This window comes from Adiantum capillus-veneris, chromosome 9 (genome assembly GCF_014529385.1).
Source record: "Adiantum capillus-veneris isolate H3 chromosome 9, ASM1452938v2, whole genome shotgun sequence".
NCBI lineage: Eukaryota > Viridiplantae > Streptophyta > Polypodiopsida > Polypodiales > Pteridaceae > Adiantum > Adiantum capillus-veneris.
This window is the reverse complement of record NC_140939.1, coordinates 125,010,080-125,031,210: the sequence shown is the minus strand read 5'-3', so window position 1 is coordinate 125,031,210 and position 21,131 is coordinate 125,010,080. Positions and strand designations below refer to the sequence as shown.

Genomic DNA, 21,131 nt, shown 5'->3' with positions numbered 1-21,131 from the left:
AAAAAGCCACCGGCCTTGAAAAGGTTCCGACATAGTGGTACTCATCTAGACTTGCAAGAACCTTTTAGAAAAGGACTTCAAATAGGGAGTGGCAAGTTTGACACACATTTTTCCGAATACTCAGGTGACCTAAGCTACTACTATCCAAATTTGAAGTGTCCCACACTTAAAATGCATGGTAAAAAGGTAAAAATAATCATGCACTGCAACTTCTGGCATAAAATCGAGTTTCATATCGTCACCAATAGAGAAGGTTGGATGTCATCATCAAAACATGTTTTACACAGGAGAAACCTAATCCAATGTTTAAGAGAACATTGGATATATCATTGGATATATCTATTACAAATCTTGCTGGTGGACTTCTTGCAATTGCATCAAGATCACATGCCTGAACATAGGCTGGATTCAGATGAGGCAGCACAATCATTCGGAAGAAAACGGGCTGCAAGCTTTCGGACCCACCTCAAGACAGCCATACCCCCCCCCCCCCCCCCCCCCCCCCCCCCCCCCCCCCCCCCAGCCCCAGCCCCAGTTGCAGTTAACAAATTGTAGCCAATGAAAATTGCTCTGTTGGGAGTGGTTAATCAAGGTTAAACCACGGTAGTCCACGTTTTGCACTGAAAAAGCGCACACAGCTTTGCATCACCCTAAACCATAAACCCGGCGGTAGTAAAAATTGAGTTAAGAGAACCAAAATTGGCATGATAACAGGCTAGTGAGGTCAAGATTGACCACATGCCCCCCCCCCCCCCCAAAAAAAAAAAAAAAGCCACTAAAAAGAAAAAAGATTCACTTACAACAATTTTGGACATAAAAACACACTATATAATATACTGAAACATGTAGCCTCACAGCTATATTGATTTCAAATCACATTGCCTTTACAGAAATTGCCATTACTAAGAATCTGCAACCACGGAATTTAAGAAGCCTTTAAGGCACTTTACCCATACACCCATCTCCCTCTCACTGCCTCCTCCAACAACTCTTGCTTTTTCACGATCCAACCAGGATCAATGAAGGCGGATTGACGTCTGGTTCAAAGGGCATTATCCAGACCCCAATCTTAGTCCGGTCCTGATTTCCTTCATCCTCCATAACTATCCTTACCTTGCGCTCTTGTGAATCTTAAAGCCAAAAATCCTTGGAACATAGCCTACCGTCGGCTTCACTGGCTTCATGTAAGGATAGCTCATCAGAAAAAGATGAGGGAAAGTTGTCCCAAAGTAAGCACCATCAATGTCTATGGTGTGGTCAAGAATCAAACAGATTTCTTCAAACATAAACAATGCAGAAAACGGACTTATTACCAACATGAAGCCAAAAGGATACTGCCTTGATACTTGGATCGTGGGTAATACACATCCTCACATTTTGGGCAATAGATCTTTACTGTAGTGGTGCGTGGAATATCGGACTGCCCCACAGGTAAGCAAGGCTGACCAGCACAATAAACTCTCGGGCATCTACCGAAATCCATGTTTTTGTACTTTTCCAACTGGAATAGTAGCAGAATATCATTCAGTATCTTAAGGACGACCGACCACATATCATTTCAACTAATTTAACACCTCAATAGCAGATAAATAGCTTGAACAAAAGCCTTACCATTGCATTCAAGCCTTTGCTTGTCAGAATATAGCGCACATGGATTAACCCATACAGCATTTCTGCAGCCGATTCCACCATCTCATTCTGCTCATCAGTTAACATGTCAACTGCACCACAAAAAACATGGGAATGCTAAATGAAAACCCAAGCATATAAAGCGGCAAACAAGAAAACATAAAAAACATGTGCTGTACTACATCCATCTTATCCAAGTGGTCGCGGTCACTTGAGACCACTGCTCTTCTGAATGTAAAGATTGAAAAATAGCTTTATACCTTCAAGACAATCAGTTTCACTAATCACTGAAATGTGCAAGGAATTGGGTAGTGCTTTAAAAATTGATCCCACAGCTAGGCCTTGATCAACATTCATCGAAACAGCACGCTTCCAAGCACAGATGACATGGAACTCATCATTCATATGCTTGGTAAAATATCAGACTGATCCACTAAATCCACCTTTTAAAGGAAAATGCAAGTCATAGCCTCACGGCAACCATTCACATTGTATCGAATGAAAACATACACTATGGTACATAACACTAGACACTGTTATGTGTTCCCGCACACACCCCACTTGTGCATATACACATCAAAATACATCCGCTTAGGTAAATTGGGTTAAAGATCAAGCCTACTACCATGGTTATGCTTCCTTATCGAATCCTCTTGACACCCTTTCTTATCCGATCTGGATACAAATAGCACAAACGAAACCAGGCTACACCTTCATTCATCAATCATATTGGCAGCAATTGAAAAGCTCTTAAACAAGGAAGCATTGAGAACAACAGGAGTCTGCAATGCACAGGTCACCATCCATGAAATTCCCGGGCCTGAGGGTGAGTAGGGCTTTATGAAAAGCAAAGAGTAAAATAAGCTATGGAAAGAGCAGAACCTGCATCACTTTTCAAATCAGCACAGAGTGATTCTGGTTTTCTTTCTTTGTGTGTGTGTTTTTTTTTTTTTTTGGCCCCAGGGGGCAGGGGAACACAGCACAAGAAATTCATAAACCATACTAATAAAATTTCTTATCGGTAATAAAATCTTTCCCCTAAAAGCATCAAACAACCAATACCTTCCTCCTCTGAGACTTTATTAAAAATAAAACCAGAACTTCGATAAAAAGACGTAATACTCACCATTCGGAGACTCTGCATCCAGAATCAAATCCAGTGCATACTCATAATAAGGGACCTGGCTGCTTAGTCCACTTAAATTGAAATCATCCTGAATGTACTCGTCGTCCACCTCACAAAAGAACTCATTCCCTCTCAAACCGCAAAACCAAGAAACCCAAGAAGTGTCGTCACCATCTGATCCACTAACATCCGATTCTTCGCTGTCAGTCTCTGATTCTTCGCCTGTGAATACAATCACACAATATAAAGAGTGGAATTTTTAGCCTAAACCATGCTTTATAGATGAAACTACCATAAAACCCATCTATACAGCAATATTTATCCCTACTGTAGTACAAACTTGCTTAAGCTCCATGCAAAACAGGCACGTTTCTCCAGCTAAAACAAAATTATGTACATAAAGTGGCTCTTAGTACAACCATTCAATTTTGAACATATCCTCATGTTTTTGTTACTCGTTCTAGGTAAGATTATAAGCAGGAAGTGAATCAGAGTCACAGGCCGTGAGACATCCTCACTAGCTTGCTAGATGGAAAGTAATAAGACATAAAACTAGCAGCTGGAGGAGGACCCAATGTCAGGTGAAGAATGAATAAATAGGTGGCAGCCTTTGCACACTAAGGGCTTGTGCATGGGTACAACAACAGTAGGATCGAGGCTGCCAAAACACCTTCAGCTGGCACTCCGAGCTTACCCGCTGAGTGCATTCACGCACAAAGGCCAAATAGCAGACCCATTCTAACTCTCACTCCCCCCCCCCCCCCCCCCCCCCAAATGCAAGCCCTGATCCACACACACCACTCACCCATAGGCCAACTCCCACACACACCCCTCACACACACAAAGCAAAAGAGGGGGAGAGAAAAGAAAAGAAAGTAGAAAGCATTAGAGGCCAAATACGGCCTGTGAGACAGAGAGGCGTAAGTCATAGTTATCCGGAAAGGGAGATCGGAACCGGGAACGGGGAACGGCAATATGCATGAAATGTCATTCCCTTTTTCAAATACTCACGTCTGAAACACGGAACAGGAATCCGGAACGGAAAATTGAGATGGGAATGGAGAACGGAGACCTGAAAATGGTCATTCCCTGTAACTATGGCGTACGTGTGTACGTATTCTGGGTTTTAAAAAAACAAAAGGAGCGGAAGTTCGCACAGAGCTCCCTGCCTGCACACTACTGCCCACTCTTGCAGCACCACCACCCCTTTTCCGTCCTCCCCTCTTTCCAAAACCTCATGCGGTAGCCCCCTCTTCCCACGCATAGCCTTCAGCCCCCGTCAGATGTTTATTTTTCTGGCTCAAGTTTCCTACATTGAGGTCCCTCTAAGCACATGGGCTGCTTGCTATTCCTTTTGTATTTAGATACTTTTTAAATCTTCTTGAGAATACTGCATTGGTATTGTTTGAACTAGATGAAATCTTGTTTGGACCTGTTTAATCTTGTTTTAGTGCCGACTATGATTGTCTAATACTGGTTGCAATACTGGTTTTAAAGTTGTTTGATAAACCACTAAACAGCATAAGCTGTGGACTGGGGATTGTTTTTTGTACTTGGAACCTCTAAACCGGGCAAGTTGGGCATCATTTAATTGTAGATGCAACCCTCTTTGATCTGCGTAGGTTGTGCAATATGGGGATTGTTTGATTGTAACTGGAATTTAACTTTATTTGAGCAGACTGCGGTCTGAGGATCATCCAGATGGGCTAGTGTTTTGTGACTACATCTGTGCATTTGTGTGTCATTTGCATAGCCGTTTGTGAAGCATATGAATCTGGTGTATCAAAAGTTCCAACTTGGATGAGACAGATTGTAATGGACTTGGGACACACCAAGCCAAAGATCTACTGCAACACACTTGAGAAACTGCACAATAACTCAGCAAACTTGAAGAGAGAGAGAGAGAGAGAAATGAAATGTTATATTAACGTCTTCAAAAGGCCAAAGTGACCTATGAGACCAGAAAGTTACAATGTGGTGGATCTGATACAAAGTCAGAGTAACAAGATGACAAAATGACAAAATAAAATACTATGGAATCCTAGAGAGAGAGAGAGAGAGAGAGAGAGTCGACATGGCACAACGGAGTTCCGCACCTAGATGCACTGGCCCCAAAGACTGGCACCCCTTCTCGGTGTCACAAAGTGATGACATGGCATGCCCAACTGGAACTCAAGTGGACAAGAGAAACGGAATCCGAAGAACTGGCACCCCTTCTCAGTGTCACAAAGTGATGACGTGGCATGCCCAGCTGGAACTCAAGTGGACAAGAGAAACGGAATCCGAAGAACTAAGGAAGATCTGAACCCAAAGCGGACCGGCCGAGGGGCCTAAACCCTAAAAACCAAGAGCTTTTTTTGTCAACAGCTGATTTCCGTAAAATGCGTTGACATGCTGACGTGGCAGTCCGTACATGTGATGATGTGGCAAGACAATACGGAATTTCTGCGTTTTGCGCTGATGGTGCCACGTGGAAGGCTGTGCGGATTTCCGCTGGCTGCTTTTTACAGTTTCTAGCGCTAACTTTTGAGAGCATATGCTTTTGGGAAGAAGTTCTTTTGAACCTGATGCTTTTGGGGCTCTGCTTTTGGGCAACCCTTGTAAGTTTTAAAAAACCCTTGTGCCTCTCACTCTGCAAAGCGTCTAGACGCTCAGTCTAAGAGCAAAGGACCCTCGGGAGTTGTACTATTGCCACTCATAATAATAAAGAAATACCGAAAGGAGCGCCAGTCTTTGGCGCCATTGCTTGTGGCCACGGAACTCTCTCTCTCTCTCTCTCTCTCTCTCTCTCTCTCTCTCTCTCTCTCTCTCTCTCTATATATATATATATATATATATATATATATATATATATAATAAAGTTCAATGATTTTGAAGTTTCTGTTCATGTGTTGCTATTGATTTCTCGCTTAAGAGTGTCCAAGCCTGCCTGTTACAGTGGTATCAAAGCTCTCTCTAATAAAGTTCAGTGATTTTGAAGTTTCTGTTCATGTGTTGCTATTGATTTCTCGCTTAGAGTGTCCAAGCCTGTTACAATGGTATCAGAGCTCGAAAAGATTCTTCTTCTATGGAGGATCCAATCTCTTCTGCAGCACACACACGTCCTCAAGGAGATCTAACAAAGCAGTCAAGATTTTGTTTGTCAAAGAATCTCCACGTCCATGCCCCGAAGTTATTAGCCACTCCCACCCTTAGTCCATCGCACATCGGGCACGCTCTTCATCGCTCTGTTTTAAGGGGCATAAGCCATAAAGAACCTAAGAGCACACATGGGTTCTCACAAAGAATCTGACACAGATAACACCTCTCAATGGGAAGGCAAAGACAAGTTGAAACTCGACACGGTAACTAAAGAAAAAAATGAAGAACTAGGCGAATTTTCCATGAGGAAGTTTGCCAAAGCAGAGTACAAACGTCCACTACAGGTTGACACGTGTGTGAAAAGATTGATGAAATACTCCAGAGACCCGAGATTTGCGAAACACCTGAAGAATTACCCAATCGATGAAATTCGCTCGAGATGGCGCAAGTCCATTGATTATCCTCTCAAGTCGAGAAGAAAGCTAAACAGACAAACGAGCGCAGAAAAGCGGACACTGTACACGCAGAAAGAGTTGGACAGAGCTCTTGACAAGAAGATGAACCAAATAAAGAAAGGCTTGAAGCACTCTCGGAAGAAGAGAAAATCGGAGGATTTTCCCGGTTATTTGAGCCGGAAGTCGGCGGCAAGCAGATCCAAGAAGCGTGCTCGTTTCGAGGATGACCCAAATTTTTCATCGTCTTCAGAGAGTTCCGACAATCCGTTATTCTCTAGTTCCGCAAAGGATGTCGGTGGATTTCCCCAATTATTTGAGCCAAAAGTCGACTTTTGAGGGTAGGCAGATCCTAGAAGCGTGCTCGTTTTGAGGATGACTCAAATTTTTCTTTGTCTTCAAAGAATTCCGACATTTCTTTATCCTCTAGTTCCAGAGAGGATGAAAAAAGGCGGAAGCAGCGGAGAAAAAGCAAGGAAGCAAATTTTTGAAAAAGTCTAGAAGGCATGGGAAGGCCATCTAGCTATACAAAGGAGGGGAGCTCGTCCTCTTCTAACAGTGAACAGACAAGCAAGAAGACCAAGGAGTTCAAGGAAGGGGGTCATGCTGTCAGGTTTAGGACATTTTCAAGCTACCATGTGAAACGAAAGCGCCGAGTCACTTGGCTACACAGACCGCCTACAGACACGCGTCGAACGAACCACCCGACCATAGCCACCATTCGGCAGCTCCCCCGTGCTGGGGCCAACGTCCGAGGACGTAGGCGTGCACCTGTAAGACCGAGCGTCCCATAACACCTGGCCTGACCTCCTCGAGGTGACCTCGCGCACTCCTAACCTTGCAAGCTAACCACTGGCACTCTGCCAGTGGGGATCAATAACTACAAATGAAACCTTGGCCTCCCTTTTATAATAATGGCCGGCCACACTGGCCGAATTCACACTACGTCCGCCCGTACACTGGACGCCCATCCCGACGGCGTCTAGGCTAGATCCCCTCTCTTGTAAGCGGGACATAACATACTTCCCACCTTAAGAACCATTGATGTCCTCATCAATGAAGTGGGGATACTGAGCTTTCAAAGCTCTAACGGATTCCAAAGTAGCAAACCTTTCAGATTGACCCTTCCATTTAATTAAGTACTCGTCATAAGCCTTTTAGCGTGAATGACGGGTACGATGATCTATAACCGCCTCTTGTTCTCCAGGAATATACTTAGTTTGCATATCTTGTCATACATTTTCTTCGATAGGCACAACAACGTCAGCTTCACCTAATTTTTCTTTAAGGCGGCTGACATGAAACACCAAATGTACACTAACATCCGAAGGAAGAGCCACTTTACAGGCAACTTGGCCAATTTTCTTTGTGATCAAAAACAGACCACAATATCTAGCTGAAAGCTTATAATGCTTTCCCGTTCGCGTAGTCTTGGAATCCTTGGGTATCTTCGAATACTCCCATTGTCCCGCCTCTAGAGTCCTTGGAGATCTTTTTTTATTAGCATTAGTAGTGAGTCCCATAGTTACCAAGAACGGGAAAACGGAACGGGAACGCGGAACGGGAACGTGGAACAAAATTTCATTCCCTGTTACGGGTACTCACGTTTGAAACACGGAACAGGGATTCGGAACAGGAATTTGGAATGGGAACGGGGAACGGACACCTGAAAATGGCCATTCCCTGTTACTATGGTAGTGACTCAATCACGGGTCGTTCTTATACAATCCTTAGCCAATTCGAGTATTTCTTGCATATCATACAAGAAATCACGAGCTTGGCGTTCCTTGACTTTTCCTAAGCCAATAGCAATTTGGGGATTTAGGCTCAAATCCATACATCAGCAAGAATGGGCTAAATCCAGTAGCAGAATGCTTGCTACTATTATAGGCAAACTCTAATTGTGGAAGGTGGTGAGAGACATAGGCCCTCAACATCTCCTCTAACATCTGATTCATCCTCTCTTTGTCTATCAGACTCAAAATGGTCAGAAGACAACATACTCAGCTTCGTCTGAAGATGAGCAAACACATCTTGCCTGAACTTAGTATCTCGATCACTGACGGTATCCTCTGGTAGACCATACAGCTTGTAAAGCTGGTCGACAAATGAGACCGCCAACTCATGGCTTTTTACTGTCGACTTCGTTGGTATAAACTTCGCCATTTTTGTGAATCTATCGACCACAACCCAAATGGCATCATTGCCCCGACTAGTATTTGGCAAACCAACGATGAAGTCCATGGAAATACTTTGCCACTTGGAATCTGGGATTGATAAATTTGCGAAAGAATCCTGTTAAGCCTAAAAAGGAATTTACTTGGTGCACATTCTTCCAACTTTTCAAGGTCAACGCGAATTCCATCTCGAGTAATGGTGTGACCCAACTACAGAAGCTCTTTCTTAAAGAATTCACATTTAGAAGCCTTAGCATAAAGCTTCTCAGTTCTGCGTACCTCAAGAACAGCGCGTATATGCGCTAAATGCTCAGAAAAACTTCGGCTGTAGATCAAGATGTCATCAAGAAATACAACAACGAAGTTGCCTAAAAATGGTCTCAGCACATCATTCATCATCTGCTGAAACGTAGCTGGAGCATTAGTCAAACAAAAAGGCAAGACCAAAAACTCATAGTGACCATAACGTGTACGGAAACCCGTCTTGGGAACATCTTCCGTTTGATCCGTATATGATGATAGCCTGATCGCAGGTCTATCTTTGTAAAATACAACGCTTCATGGAGCCAATCTATCAGATCAACCATGCGCGGGAGCGGATACTTATTCTTGACAGTGAGTTTATTCAAGCCCTTGTAATCCACGTAAAAGAGCATAGTGTTATCCTTCTTTCGAGAAAGCAACACGGACGCTCCCCACAAGGATTTACTTGGCCGAACAAAACCTCTATCGAGATAATCTTTCAACTGCCGCTGAATCTCGTTCTGCTCGGTTTTACTAAACCGATAAGGTTGCTTTGGGAAGGGCTGACTACTTGTCACCAACTCAATGCTATGATCTACTCCTCTCGAAGGTGGCAAACCAGGAGGTAGATCATCAGGAAAAACATCCTTGAAATCAGTCATGATTTCTTAAATCAAATTGGATTCGTCGGAATCCCGAGGTTCAACAAAAGAACATAAAACATTTTTACGAAATTCAATGACAGAAGTACCAAGCACTAATGAATCAAACCAAGCAGGGGTACACATTGATAAAAGTCAATATCAGAAGATTGTGTATCTTTACTGGTATTGCAAAACCATTATTTACGAAGATCCGATTACAAAGCAACAAAGATACATGAGGCATGTCCTGTTTAACAAAAACAAGAGAGTGATGTACATAATCTATATACAATGAGTCTTGTTTATCATAAAACCATGGAATTCCTAAAATAATATCTGCTCTATGCAGGCGCATGATGTGGAAATCCAAGTTCTCTTTGTAATCAGCTAGCTCAAGCAACAAGTCTGGAACCATTTGATTCCATACATCCGTATCCTCGCCACGAGCCATCTTCACGCGATACTCATGGTCACTGTCCCGCGTCTACAGGCCCAGTTTCTGCCAGAGTTACCGGGGAACGGCCATTTTCATGCTTGGAACGCCGGACCGACATTCCGGCCGGTTGGAAGTGGAGGGAACGCCCCGCAACGGGCTGCCGTTCCGACAAGCTACCTGAAACCGCAATGGACGAGGGAACGGGACCGGGACGGATCCAGAACGGGTTGCAACGGACAAAATCGGCCAATGGTTACAAAACGGTCAAAAACAGGCATAAGTGAAAAAACGGCTCATACAGTTTCCTATATATTGAGCCACCCCCTCACCCTTTCCTTCACAAAGCTACAAAGCTCTCAACTTTCAAGCTCTCTCTTGCTCTCAAGTTGAATAAACTTCTCAAGGCTCTCTCTTTTGCTCTCAAGTTTCAAGCTTCAAAGTTCAACCTCCCCTCGGCGCTACGGTCTACTCATTGCTCAAGCTCTGAAGCCTCAAGCCTTCGAGGCTCTCAAGCTCTCTCTTACTCTCAAGCTCTCAAGCCTCAAGCCTCAAGCCTTCAAGGCTCTCAAGCTCTCTCTTGCTCTCAAGGCTTCAAGGCTCAAGCTCTCTCTCACTTGATCTCGACCCTCAACTTCTCAAGAAGTGAAGCCTCTCTCAAGCTCTCTATCGCAATTCTCAAGATTCTTCATCCATCACTCCATGGCCTCTTCTTCTCGTACAACCCACTCCGTTCATGCGGGCAACACTCAAAAGGCGAAGGGATGGTCGTGGTGGGATGAAGTGACCTCGAAAGGCACCTTGTCGGCGGTGGGAGGTTCTCATGCATGGGCATGCAAGATATGCTCTTACACGCGTAAAGGGGGGCATGACAAAGTGAGGGCACACTTTCTTGGAGTGCCGGGACATGAGGTGAAATTTTGCACCAACGTCACCATCGAGAAGAGGATGGAGCTTGAGGAAAAGGATCTACAATTCAACCATAAAGCCAAGCCCGCACGCAAAGGTATCGACCCAAAGACCCTCATTTTCCCTTCTTCCTCTCTACCCGGTTTAGGTGCCGGTGGATCTTCATCGGGTCCGATTCGCCGCCAAAGGACCCTTGCCACCTCTTGGGACCCAAAGAAGAAGGAAGAGGTGGATGCGTCCGTGGCCCGATTCTTCTATCACAACCATATCCCATTTGACGAGGTATGTTTTATGATTTATCAATCTTCTCTCTCATTTCTTCCATTATCCTCGTTTCCGTCTTTTTGATACTAACCTCTTCTATGTTTGATCGAAATAGACCGGAGTATTGGAAAGTTATGGTGCAACGGATAGGAGAGTATGGCACTGGCTATGTGCCGCCATCTTCAGAGGCTCTCCGAACCACTTTGCTCGATCGAGAAAAAGCTATCGTGGAGCAAGCAACACTCAATATTCAGCGTCTTTGGGCAAAACATGGTGTTTCCCTCATTGCCGACGGATGGAGCGATACAAGGAAGAGATCTATCCATGGTCTCGTCGCATACTCGAGTGGAGAGATGTACTTTGTGCACTCTCATGATGCCATCGAGAGTGGCAAGTCCACTGATGTCCTCTCTGCAGAGTGGACAGCGGCAATAGAAACAATCGGTGAGCAACACGTGGTGGCCTTTGTCACCAATGGGGAGGCATCAAATAGGGCAACAGCAACTATTATAGAGGGCCACTATCCGCATGTGACAATGTGCTTTTGCATGGCACACTGCTTGAACAACCTTCTAGAAGACATTGGCAAGCTAGACTGGATCGCTCTAGTCATTGCTAATGCAGTGAAGATGGTTACTTTCATCAACAAACACAACTTGGTTCAGAGTGAGTACCTCAAGAGGTCGGGCGGCAAAGAGCTTCTAAAGTATTCAGACACCCGCTTCGCATTCAACTTAAACAGGGCAGCAACAGCTATTATAGAGGGCCACTATTCGCATGTGACAGCTTTTGCATGGCACACTACTTGAACAACCTTCTGAAAGACATCGGCAAGCTAGACTGGATCGCTCCAGTCATTGTTGATGCAGTGAAGATTGTTACTTTCATCAACAATCACAATTTGGTTCGGAGTGAGTACCTCAAGAGGTCGGGCAGCAAAGTGTTTCTAAAGTATTCAGACACTCGCTTCGCATGCACCTTTCTTCTTGTAGGCAGGCTGTCTGAATGTCAAAATGCAGTCCGACAGGTCTTCATCAGTGATGAGTTCACCACCTCCCTCTATGCGAAGACAGTTGCAAGGATTTTGTGAAAGGATAAGGTAGAGGATCTTGAGTTCTGAAAGGAGCTCAAGAGTCTAGACGCACAGGTAAAACGGGTGGTTCATTTGCTTCGAGTTCTGGATGGCATGGATCCTTGCATTGGCAAGATTTATGAGACAATGGACTGCATGATCGAGAAGCTTGCACAGCTTGAGCCGAGAGTAGAGCGATATCAGGAGATCCATGCGCTTTGCAGCTCGAGGTGGAATTCATATGCCTCTCCTTTACACGGGACAGTGTACATGGTGGATCCAGAGTTCCAAGGTACAGGGCAAGAGACAGATAGAGAAGTCATGAACCAATTTACAGAGATCTTAAACAAGATGGTTCTAGACAGAGATGGGCGACGCATTGTCAGAGATCAATTGACACAGTATAGAGAGATGCGGGAGTCATTTGCAAGTCTAGACACTCAGATTGACGCAGGAAGATAGGTTCAATGCTATGGTGGGAGGACTATGCCTATGATGGCCCTGAGCTTCAGAGATTGGCGATCCGTATTCTCAGCTAGTCAGTAAGTAGCTCATGCTTGGAGCAATTGTGGAGTACCTTTAGCCACATTGCTTCCAAGAAAAGGAATCAGCTTGGAGTGGAGAAGGCTTATGATCTTGTCTTTGTCAGCGCAAATTTGAAAATGCTTTGCAAGAGTACAGACAAACAGACACATCCTTTTACACACTGGGAGATGGAGCAAGAGGCTCCTCAGGCAGGTGGAGATGCACATCCACCAACACCAGGTACTTCATTCGTGGCTGAGATCGAGCCGAGCCTAGAGCTCGATGATGAGGATGTGCATGATTTATAGCCGGCTACTACGAATTGGGAGGCCTCTCAGGCTAGTGGCTCTTGAGTCTTGAGTCTTGAGGCTCGAGAGTTGCGACTCTAGGACTTCCAAGTTCCATTATCCTTACCTTTTAGTATGGCTTCTTGAGCCTTGCCCTCTTTGACATTTGTAGCTACTAGCATCTTTATGGTAGTCACCTTCAGTCTTTTGGTATTGTGGTCACTGGTTTGGCCCCCTTGTAGTCTTGACTCTCATTATGGTATATGTCACCTTTGGTTCTTTTGTAGCGCCTTAGCGGGCCTTTTTAGCCACAATTAAGCAAAAAGTGTTATCTCTGACTTCTACTCTTGCAATTATTTGCGAGCTCTAATCTGTAATTACATATGTTATTGACACCTTTGAATGGGCATTGTGTTTGTTCAATGTTGTGTATGTACTATGTACTTTGAGCGCAGCACATCCCACTCAAGTCATAGTAAGGTTGAATGGTCTTCGAATCGTGTTTTTTATGGGTATTAGAGTCAAAGGACTCTACTACTACTTGTATTCAAACACATAACGCTAAAAATAGCATTATTTGGGTGTTTTTTTAGCCTCCCGTTCCGCGCCGTTCTTGTTCCGGACCCCTTCCCGTTACCCCGTTCCGCAGGGAGACCCGTCGCCATTCTCATTCCGCGTTCCGGGTAACTCTTGTTTCTGCACCAATGTTGCATCCACAAAATTGTGTGAGCTTCCATTGTCAAGGAGTACAATCACGTCGTGACCATTGATCTTCCCGGGAAAACGGAGAAGATCATGCTTATCAAACACTTTGGTGTTAAAAGTACAGCTAGTGCATGAACTGTGCGCTAAGTGATCGATTTCAACTTGAATGACATCAGAGTTACCTGAGATCTCGTGAATTTGAACCGAAGGACGACCCTACGGCTTCTTTGTCTTCTTCTTGAGGCAATCCTTGATTTGGTGACCTGTCCGGCCACATCCAAAGCAAGCCCCCTTCTTCACTGCATCAGCAACTGAAGCATTTTTGGCTTTCTTCTTCTGTTGAGAAGGTCTCGACGGTGATTTAGACCTTTGCTGAAATCGGGGTCGCTTCCTCCAAGCACCCTCATCGGATTGGTGGTCTGAAGTTCTTTTCTTCTCATAATTCGCTCCATCTATCAAATGGAACGTCCTGGCCTTTGCAACTACATCCTCGACGTCAGTCGGGGCTTTGTCCTTGATTAAGACCCAACGGCAATCCTCAAGTAATCCTAGCAGGTACTTGTGCATAGCATGCGTAGAATCCACCTTACAGAAGGTGAGTGCTTCCTTGAAAGTTGTCATGTACTTGTCAAAAGATAGAGTCTTCATCGAAAGACTCTGCAATTTGGTGTAAGCTTTCAAAGGATCCATTTTGGTGAAATCCTTCTTGAATTTCACACAAAAGTCAGCCCACGTCGTAGACTTCTCTGCCATATCATGCCATCACGTAAGCGCCTTACTGCGCAAATAAAGAGGAATCGTCTGAATCCTCCGTTTGTCATGCTCCCCATAGACGACAAAGTACGTGGTCTACTGGTGAAGCAAGTTTATTTACGGCCAGTTCCATGCATTCTTTCTCTTCTCCTGAGAAATTTGTGGTTTTGTACAGAATCATGGCAATTGGACCACCCTGTGAATGCCCAAAAGCAGCAACCTGCGTCAGTAGTTGCTGCAATGGGTTTCACCCTCAGAAATACGCCAGTCGTCGACTGAGCAGTATTTTCAAGAGCGGTAAGCCAAGCATTAAATCCTTGCACGGCCCCTCCGAGAGAGGTCAAGCGAATGTTCGTATGAACGTTCGCGTTTTCCAAAGCGGTAACACGCTGGTCGAAGCTTTGGAAGGTACCTGTAATCCATATATATAGAACATGCGTGAATGGAATCTGAATGTTACCTGGCGCGTCATCACGTTGCACGTCCGAGTTGGAGGAATCCATGACGAAGTCCGTGAAAAGCTGGAGGTTTCACGCAAATTTTTGCTGTGAAGAGCTCTACGCGTCGGCGTGAGCACCTGAAGGCAAGCATGCGATGGCAGGAGCACGGGTGTGCGAGCGAGTGAGAGAGAGGAGCGGTGGGAGAGAAGCAGAGGGCTGAAAATTGAGTTTTTCTGCAAAAACTCACACTCTGTAAGAGATTTTTTAATAGCTTGCAAGTTTCATACTTATCTTTATTTAAAAAAACTAAATGTGTCCCGGACATCCTTAATAAAATGGATCAATTGATTACAAAAACACTTGGTAGCGTGAGGAGACCAGCGCAAGGATTTTGCATTAAAAAAAATCAGCGAGTTACCTCTATGTACGGATGCGTGGAGAGAGAGGCGCAAAAGGGGAAACAATTACCGAGCGATACCAATTCCTCCACGTTGGAAAGCTAGCGCATCATCTATACAATCCTCTGTCTCTTCACTCTGCAGTTGGCCACCCCCAGGCAAGGAGAGAGGTAGCGCTCTCTCTCTCTCTCTCTCTCTCTCTCTCTCTCTCTCTCTCTCTCTCTCTCTCTCTTCCGTGCAAAGGAAGAGGTTACAAAGAAAGATAACTACATGCTAAATTTTAATCCAAAATCAGCAACAATGAGAAATTCACTAATATTCGTCAAAATCAACAATTTAATAAAAAACTTGCAATCTTCAGCATTCCCGCATGCTAAATCGCTGATTTTTGTCGAAAATCAACAAAAGAGTGCCAATTTTCATTTGCAAATGTAACAGACTTGGACACTCCAAGTCAAGAATCAACCGCGACAGCACCAAATAACCACTTCAAAACAATTCACAGATCACAATAGATTTGCACTGGCCCGGCGGAGTTCCGTGCCTAGAGATATTGGCCCCAAAGACTGGCGCCCCTTTCGGTATTTCTTTTTGTATTAATCAATCATCAAAGTACAAGAGAGCGGTTAGGGTTTCACTCTCAGACTCTGCGTCCAGATGCTCTGAGAAGTGAGGCCCTCACCACTAATTTAAAGGTTACAAGGGATACCCAAAAGCAGAGCCCCAAAAGCTTTTAAAATCAAAAGCATCAGTTCTCTCTCTCTTGAGAGTCTTTTCTCTTTTTTTTATAAAAAAAAGCAACAGCAAAATTCGCGTCGCTCATCATTTTCCAAAAAATAATAATAATAATATTCCGCCTCCGCGATTTTCGGAAATTAAGGTTCTGGCAGAAATTAGGGTTTGCAGGAATTTTAGGGTTTCTGGCAGAAATTAGGGTTTCTGCTGTCCGCCACATCATCACTTTGTGACATACCCCCCTCTTGAAAGCATTGTAATCGACCGCGATTACGCCTGCAAAACCGACAAAAGCCATAAACCGTCTTAGCAGACACTGACTGTTAGTACCTACGTACTAGGAACACACATCTAGCACATGTACAAAATCGACAGTCACATCACAGGACATCACCAGACATCACATGACATTCAACATTCATTCGGATCTTAGACCATGATTTATCGGCAATGTAGCTAGCAATCACATCTAGGTCCAATCGGGACCTCATCGATGTCCGATTGACTAACCCCTATTGCAACCATGTCTATTCGAGATCAATCAGACCAAAATGCTGCAGTCATTTCGGCTATCAGTTCCTGCACTCACAAGAAATCAAGAACAAATCAGTATCATAATCAAGAATTCCATTTCATAAAGTCATCCAGCAGAATACTGTCAGCTCTCAGTATCCCTGAAGCTCAAAGAGACATCAGTGACTTTAGTATCAAAATCGAGGCATCTGTTGACAAAGGAGTGGAGTGACTCCCCTCTTGTGCATCCCACTGCACCAGATCTTCGGCCAAGCTGAGTTTCTGGGTTCCGTTTGGAGTAGACTATGCTAAACCAAAACATCGAGGTAAAGTTTCACAATCCGAGGAGTATCTGCTAGGTCCTCCTCCTCCATCCACTTCGCATCAAATGCAGGAAAGTTCTTGAACTAAACCAAGAACCGCCTTCGGACTTTACCTTTCTTTGTATCATTATGTGCCAAAATCTGTTCAGGAACAAGGATCTCCTCGTTTTCTTCGACTTTGGGTTGCTCATCAGGCTCCCCATCATCAGGCACATCACCCTTAACAGGTTTCAAGAGACTCACATGCAATGCATTGTGAATCCTCCAAGTATCTGGCAGTTTCAATCGGAGGAGACATCATTTATCTTGTCAGTAATCTGGAAAGGTCCGTAGTATCACATACTAAGCTTTGGAAAAAGCCTCTCCTTTCCCTTTTTCTTTCTTAGGCGTGCCTTCTCAAAAGTAAGAGCACCCAATCATCCTCCTTCAGTTTCCAGTCGCGACGATGGCGATCCGCTGCCTTTTTCTGTCGTTCCTGAGACTTCTGTAATGTCTCGCGAACCTTGGCAAAAGCCATATCCAAATCTCGCGAATATTCATCCGCTTCAAATTTCTAATCTTTCGTGCTCAGGAAGGATGGAACCTTCGCAGCAGTTTCAACAATCTCACATGGCGTCTTCCCCGTCGAAGAGTGTATCGTGTTATTGTAGGCAAATTCCACCAAAGGTAAGTTCTTTTCCCATTGAGTCTTCTGATCCGAGATACAAGACTTCAATAAATCTAAAATCACTGAATTGGTAATCTCAAATTGCCCGTCAGTCTGCAAGTGGAACGATGACGAGAACTGCAACTGCGTGCCAATGTTCTCCCAAATTGCTTTCCAAAACAAACTCATAAATCTGGGGTCTCTGTCGGAGAGAATCGTCTCAGACGTGCCATGTAATCGGAAAATCATCGTGATCATTCTGTATTCTCGGGAGATCAAAAAAAAATGAAATCCATTTCAATATTTTCCCAAGGGCGGGTGGGTATGGGTAAAGGCTGTAACAATCCCTGTGCCTTATGCCTGTCAAACTTGACCTTCTGGCATACCAAGCAACTGCGCACAAACTCTTCCATATCCTTCTTCAGTCTCCGCCAAAAGAAATCTCTCTCTACCCCTTTCATGGTGGTAGCAATGCCGCGGTGACCCGTAAAAGGTGGACAGTGGTAATCAATCATAACCTTTTCCCTCAACGGCTGTGTAACACACAACATAGTCTTTTTCATCAAGTAGCCTTCCCGAAGGGAGTATCCAGCTACTGTCTCCCCAACCTGTATCCGTGTGAAAATATCTGCAAAATCTGTATCTGTGGCACACTGATCGACCATATCCTCGAAGCTCCTATGATGTATCGCGGAAATAGCCAGAACCAACGGTTTCCGAGACAAAGCATCTGCCACCACATTCTTCTGACCCTGCACATGGACAATTTGGAAGTGGAACTGTGACAAGATGTTCACCCACCGCATCTGCTTTTCCGAAAGCTGCTTCTGTGACAAGAAGTAGCGCAAACTCTGATGGTTTGTAAAGACAGTAAAATCCGCTCCGAGTAGGTAATGCCGCCACTGAGTAAGAGCGTGGATAACCGCCAAAAGCTCTTTCCCATAGATCTGTGTTGTCATCTCCGGCCTAGAGAACAAACGGCTCTCGTAAGCTATGACATGGCCTTCTTGCATCAAGACCGCACCCAGACTACGACCACAAGCATCACAAAATACTTCAAATGACTTCTGCAACTCCGCCAAAGTCAAATCTGGTCCTGTAGTGAATTTCTCTTTCAATGTCTGAAAGGCAGTCACCTCTGTGGGTCCCCACGAAAAAGGTACTCCTTTCTGTGTCAAGGTATGCAAAGGGGAAGCAACCTCTGCAAACTTTCGTATGAACCGCCTGTAGTACGAACACAGTCCCAAGAAGCTTCTAACTTCATGGACATTCCTCAAATCGGGCCAATCACAGATAGTCTCTATCTTGGCCGGGTCCATTTGCACTCCTGCTGTGCTGCTGACACAATGTGTCCCAAAAAGTATATCTCTGGTAGGAAAAATTCACTTTTCTTAGCATTAATCACTAATGTGTGATCTCGTAATGCCTGAAAGACTTAAAGCAGATGATCTCTGTGTTCTGCCTCATTCTTGGAGAAAACAATGATGTCGTCAAAGAAAGTGCCAAAAAAAAAAAAAAGCCTGTACTCTCGAAAAATCCTGTCCATCATCCGGTTAAATGTCGCAGGAGCATTGGTTAAGCCAAAAGGCATCACCAAAAACTCAAATAACCCAAAAGTCGTCCGAAAAGCTGTCTTGTAGACATTTGGTGCTATCTTGATCTGATGATATCCACTCTTCAAGTCAATCCTGCTAAAGCACGAGGATCCTTGTAACCTGTCGAGTATATCATCGATCCTAGGAATCCGAAATCTGTTCTTGATGGTGATTTCGTTGAGAGTGCTATAATCGATGCACATTCTCCAAGATCCATCTTTCTTCAAAACCAACAACATTGGAGAGCAATACGGTGAAGTACTAGGCTGGACAAGACCCTTTTCCAAGAGGTCTTTCATTGAGTTCATAATCTTTTCATTCTGTACTCGGCTCACAGGATAAGGTGGCCGATTCGGTGGCATGCTTCCAGATATCAGATCAATGGTATGAGCTTCAGGCCCTCTCAAAAGCAATCGGCATGAGCGTGGAGAAAAAAATCTTGGCGTTCTTTTCTTCACGTCAAAACATATTCAACTTTTATCCATCGTTCAGTTCTCCCAAAAGAATGAGTAAGAAAACTGAAGTTCTTCAAGTACAATCTCTAAGCCCTTCATTTATCAAAGTCGCTTTTTGGGCTCGGTAGTCAACCACGGCGTAGTTCTTGTGGTACCAAGGGATCCCGAGTAGAACGTCACTCGCGTGCCCTGAACACCCCTGTCATTGCAAACAAAGTTTGCCAATGCTCGGTGTAATGGCAACATCCCATCCGAGTGCCAGTCGAACTACCTCCGCTTGTGGCGTCAGTCTGTCGGGCGTAGTTCCAAATCGAGTCACCAATTCCAAGTGAAAAGAAGTTGGCCTTGGCTCCTTCAAAAGAGCTTCCTGATCCTTCACTTTGCCCCGAAAGCGGCAAAGTTTGTACTTTCATTCATTAGATTCGGTGCAGGTCCCGCGCCATGTGGTACCAGTTCTGCTTTTCTATCTGCCTTTTTCTGCCACATTCCTCAGCTGCTCTCGAACTCTCAGACCTGTCGTCGTCTTTATCATTCTGTTCTTTCTGTGCCTTATCAGGGCACTTTGCGGAAATATGTCCATGTTCCCCGCATCCAAAGCACTTCCCCTCTCTGATGAAGCAAGCTCTCTCCTCAGGAGTAAGCTTGGGTCGTGCATCCTTTTTTTTTCTCTGGATTGCTCTTTTTCATTCTACTTTGATTCCCAGAAGTCTGTTCGGCTCGTTGTGTCATGGCCCCATCTGTGGGGTAGGTCAAACTGCAAGAGTGAATGGCAAAGCCCCGCTTCGCATGACTCATCAACTCCTGAATAGAAGCTGACTTCTGTTCCAAGCAGTGATTTCGGATCTCTGTAGGTAGACCCAAGGTAAACCGCTCAATTTGTTCTCTGAACGAGATCTTCTTGAATGAAGAGGCGGATAGAAAAGAGCTCCAGAATCTTTCACAATAAGAATTCACTGTATCGCTCTTGGTCATCCGGAGATGGTTCCAAGCAGCTCGTATATCTAGCTCAAACTCTTGAGTCAACCAAGAAGAAATAAAAAGCCTCTTGAATTTCAGCCATGTAACTGGCACAGTCTTGCTTAATAGAAGCATGGACCACCAAGTACGAGCATTCCCCTTAAAGTAAGAGGCAGCTCTCCGAATCTTGGAGTGCTCTGAATAGCGTCCTCCCGCGAAAGCGATGTCAAACTGCTGTATAAAAGACAAAGCCTTTGAAGCATCAGAGTATCCCGAAAAAGTATCAAAGTTAAGTGCTTGGCCACCTTCCTTAAACTCTCGGACTTTCTTGCTTTTATCTTCGAGAAAGTCATACTGGTTGGCTTTGTAAAAATACCTCTTGTTTGCTTAAAAGTTTCCGTTGTCACAGTCTGAACTGTCCGTAGACGAGTCCTCTGTAGAACTGTGAGTCTCTGGGCGAGATTTAGCCTTCTTTGCCTTTCTCTTGCCCTTTCCAAAACGTTGCTTCTTGCTTCGCTTTTTACCTTTTCTGTCTTCTTCGCTCGAATCCGAGGAGCTAGAAGAACTGTCAGAAGAAGAAGAAGAAGAATTGGGTAGGTCTTCAAACTTGACGTGCTTCTTCAATTTCTTTGCCTTGTCAAATGTCGACCGACGACCCAAATATCCCAGGAAGTCAGTGCCTTTCTTCTGCTTTTTGCCGTGCTTTTTGGCTTTCTTTTGCGTGTCAAAAAGCTGAGCAATCCGTGCATCAACCACGTTCTCCAGTTCC

General features: G+C 44.6%; 1 protein-coding gene across 4 annotated transcripts in view; it reads right to left on the bottom strand.

Annotated features, from left to right (window-relative positions):
• Nucleotides 1-805: 805 nt before the first annotated feature.
• Nucleotides 806-21,131, bottom strand: part of LOC147451133 (casein kinase II subunit beta-1-like) — a 94,325-nt gene continuing 73,999 nt past the window's right edge. For all 4 annotated transcript variants that reach the window (XM_086520100.1, XM_086520098.1, XM_086520097.1 and 1 more), the window contains 4 exons: nt 2,756-2,977; nt 1,612-1,721; nt 1,336-1,501; nt 806-1,246 (listed from right to left, as the gene is read on the bottom strand). In XM_086520100.1, the coding sequence (XP_086376226.1) occupies nt 1,110-1,246; nt 1,336-1,501; nt 1,612-1,721; nt 2,756-2,977 (635 nt within the window). In that variant the 3' untranslated portion in view covers nt 806-1,109. The remainder of the gene's footprint in view (nt 1,247-1,335; nt 1,502-1,611; nt 1,722-2,755; nt 2,978-21,131) is intronic.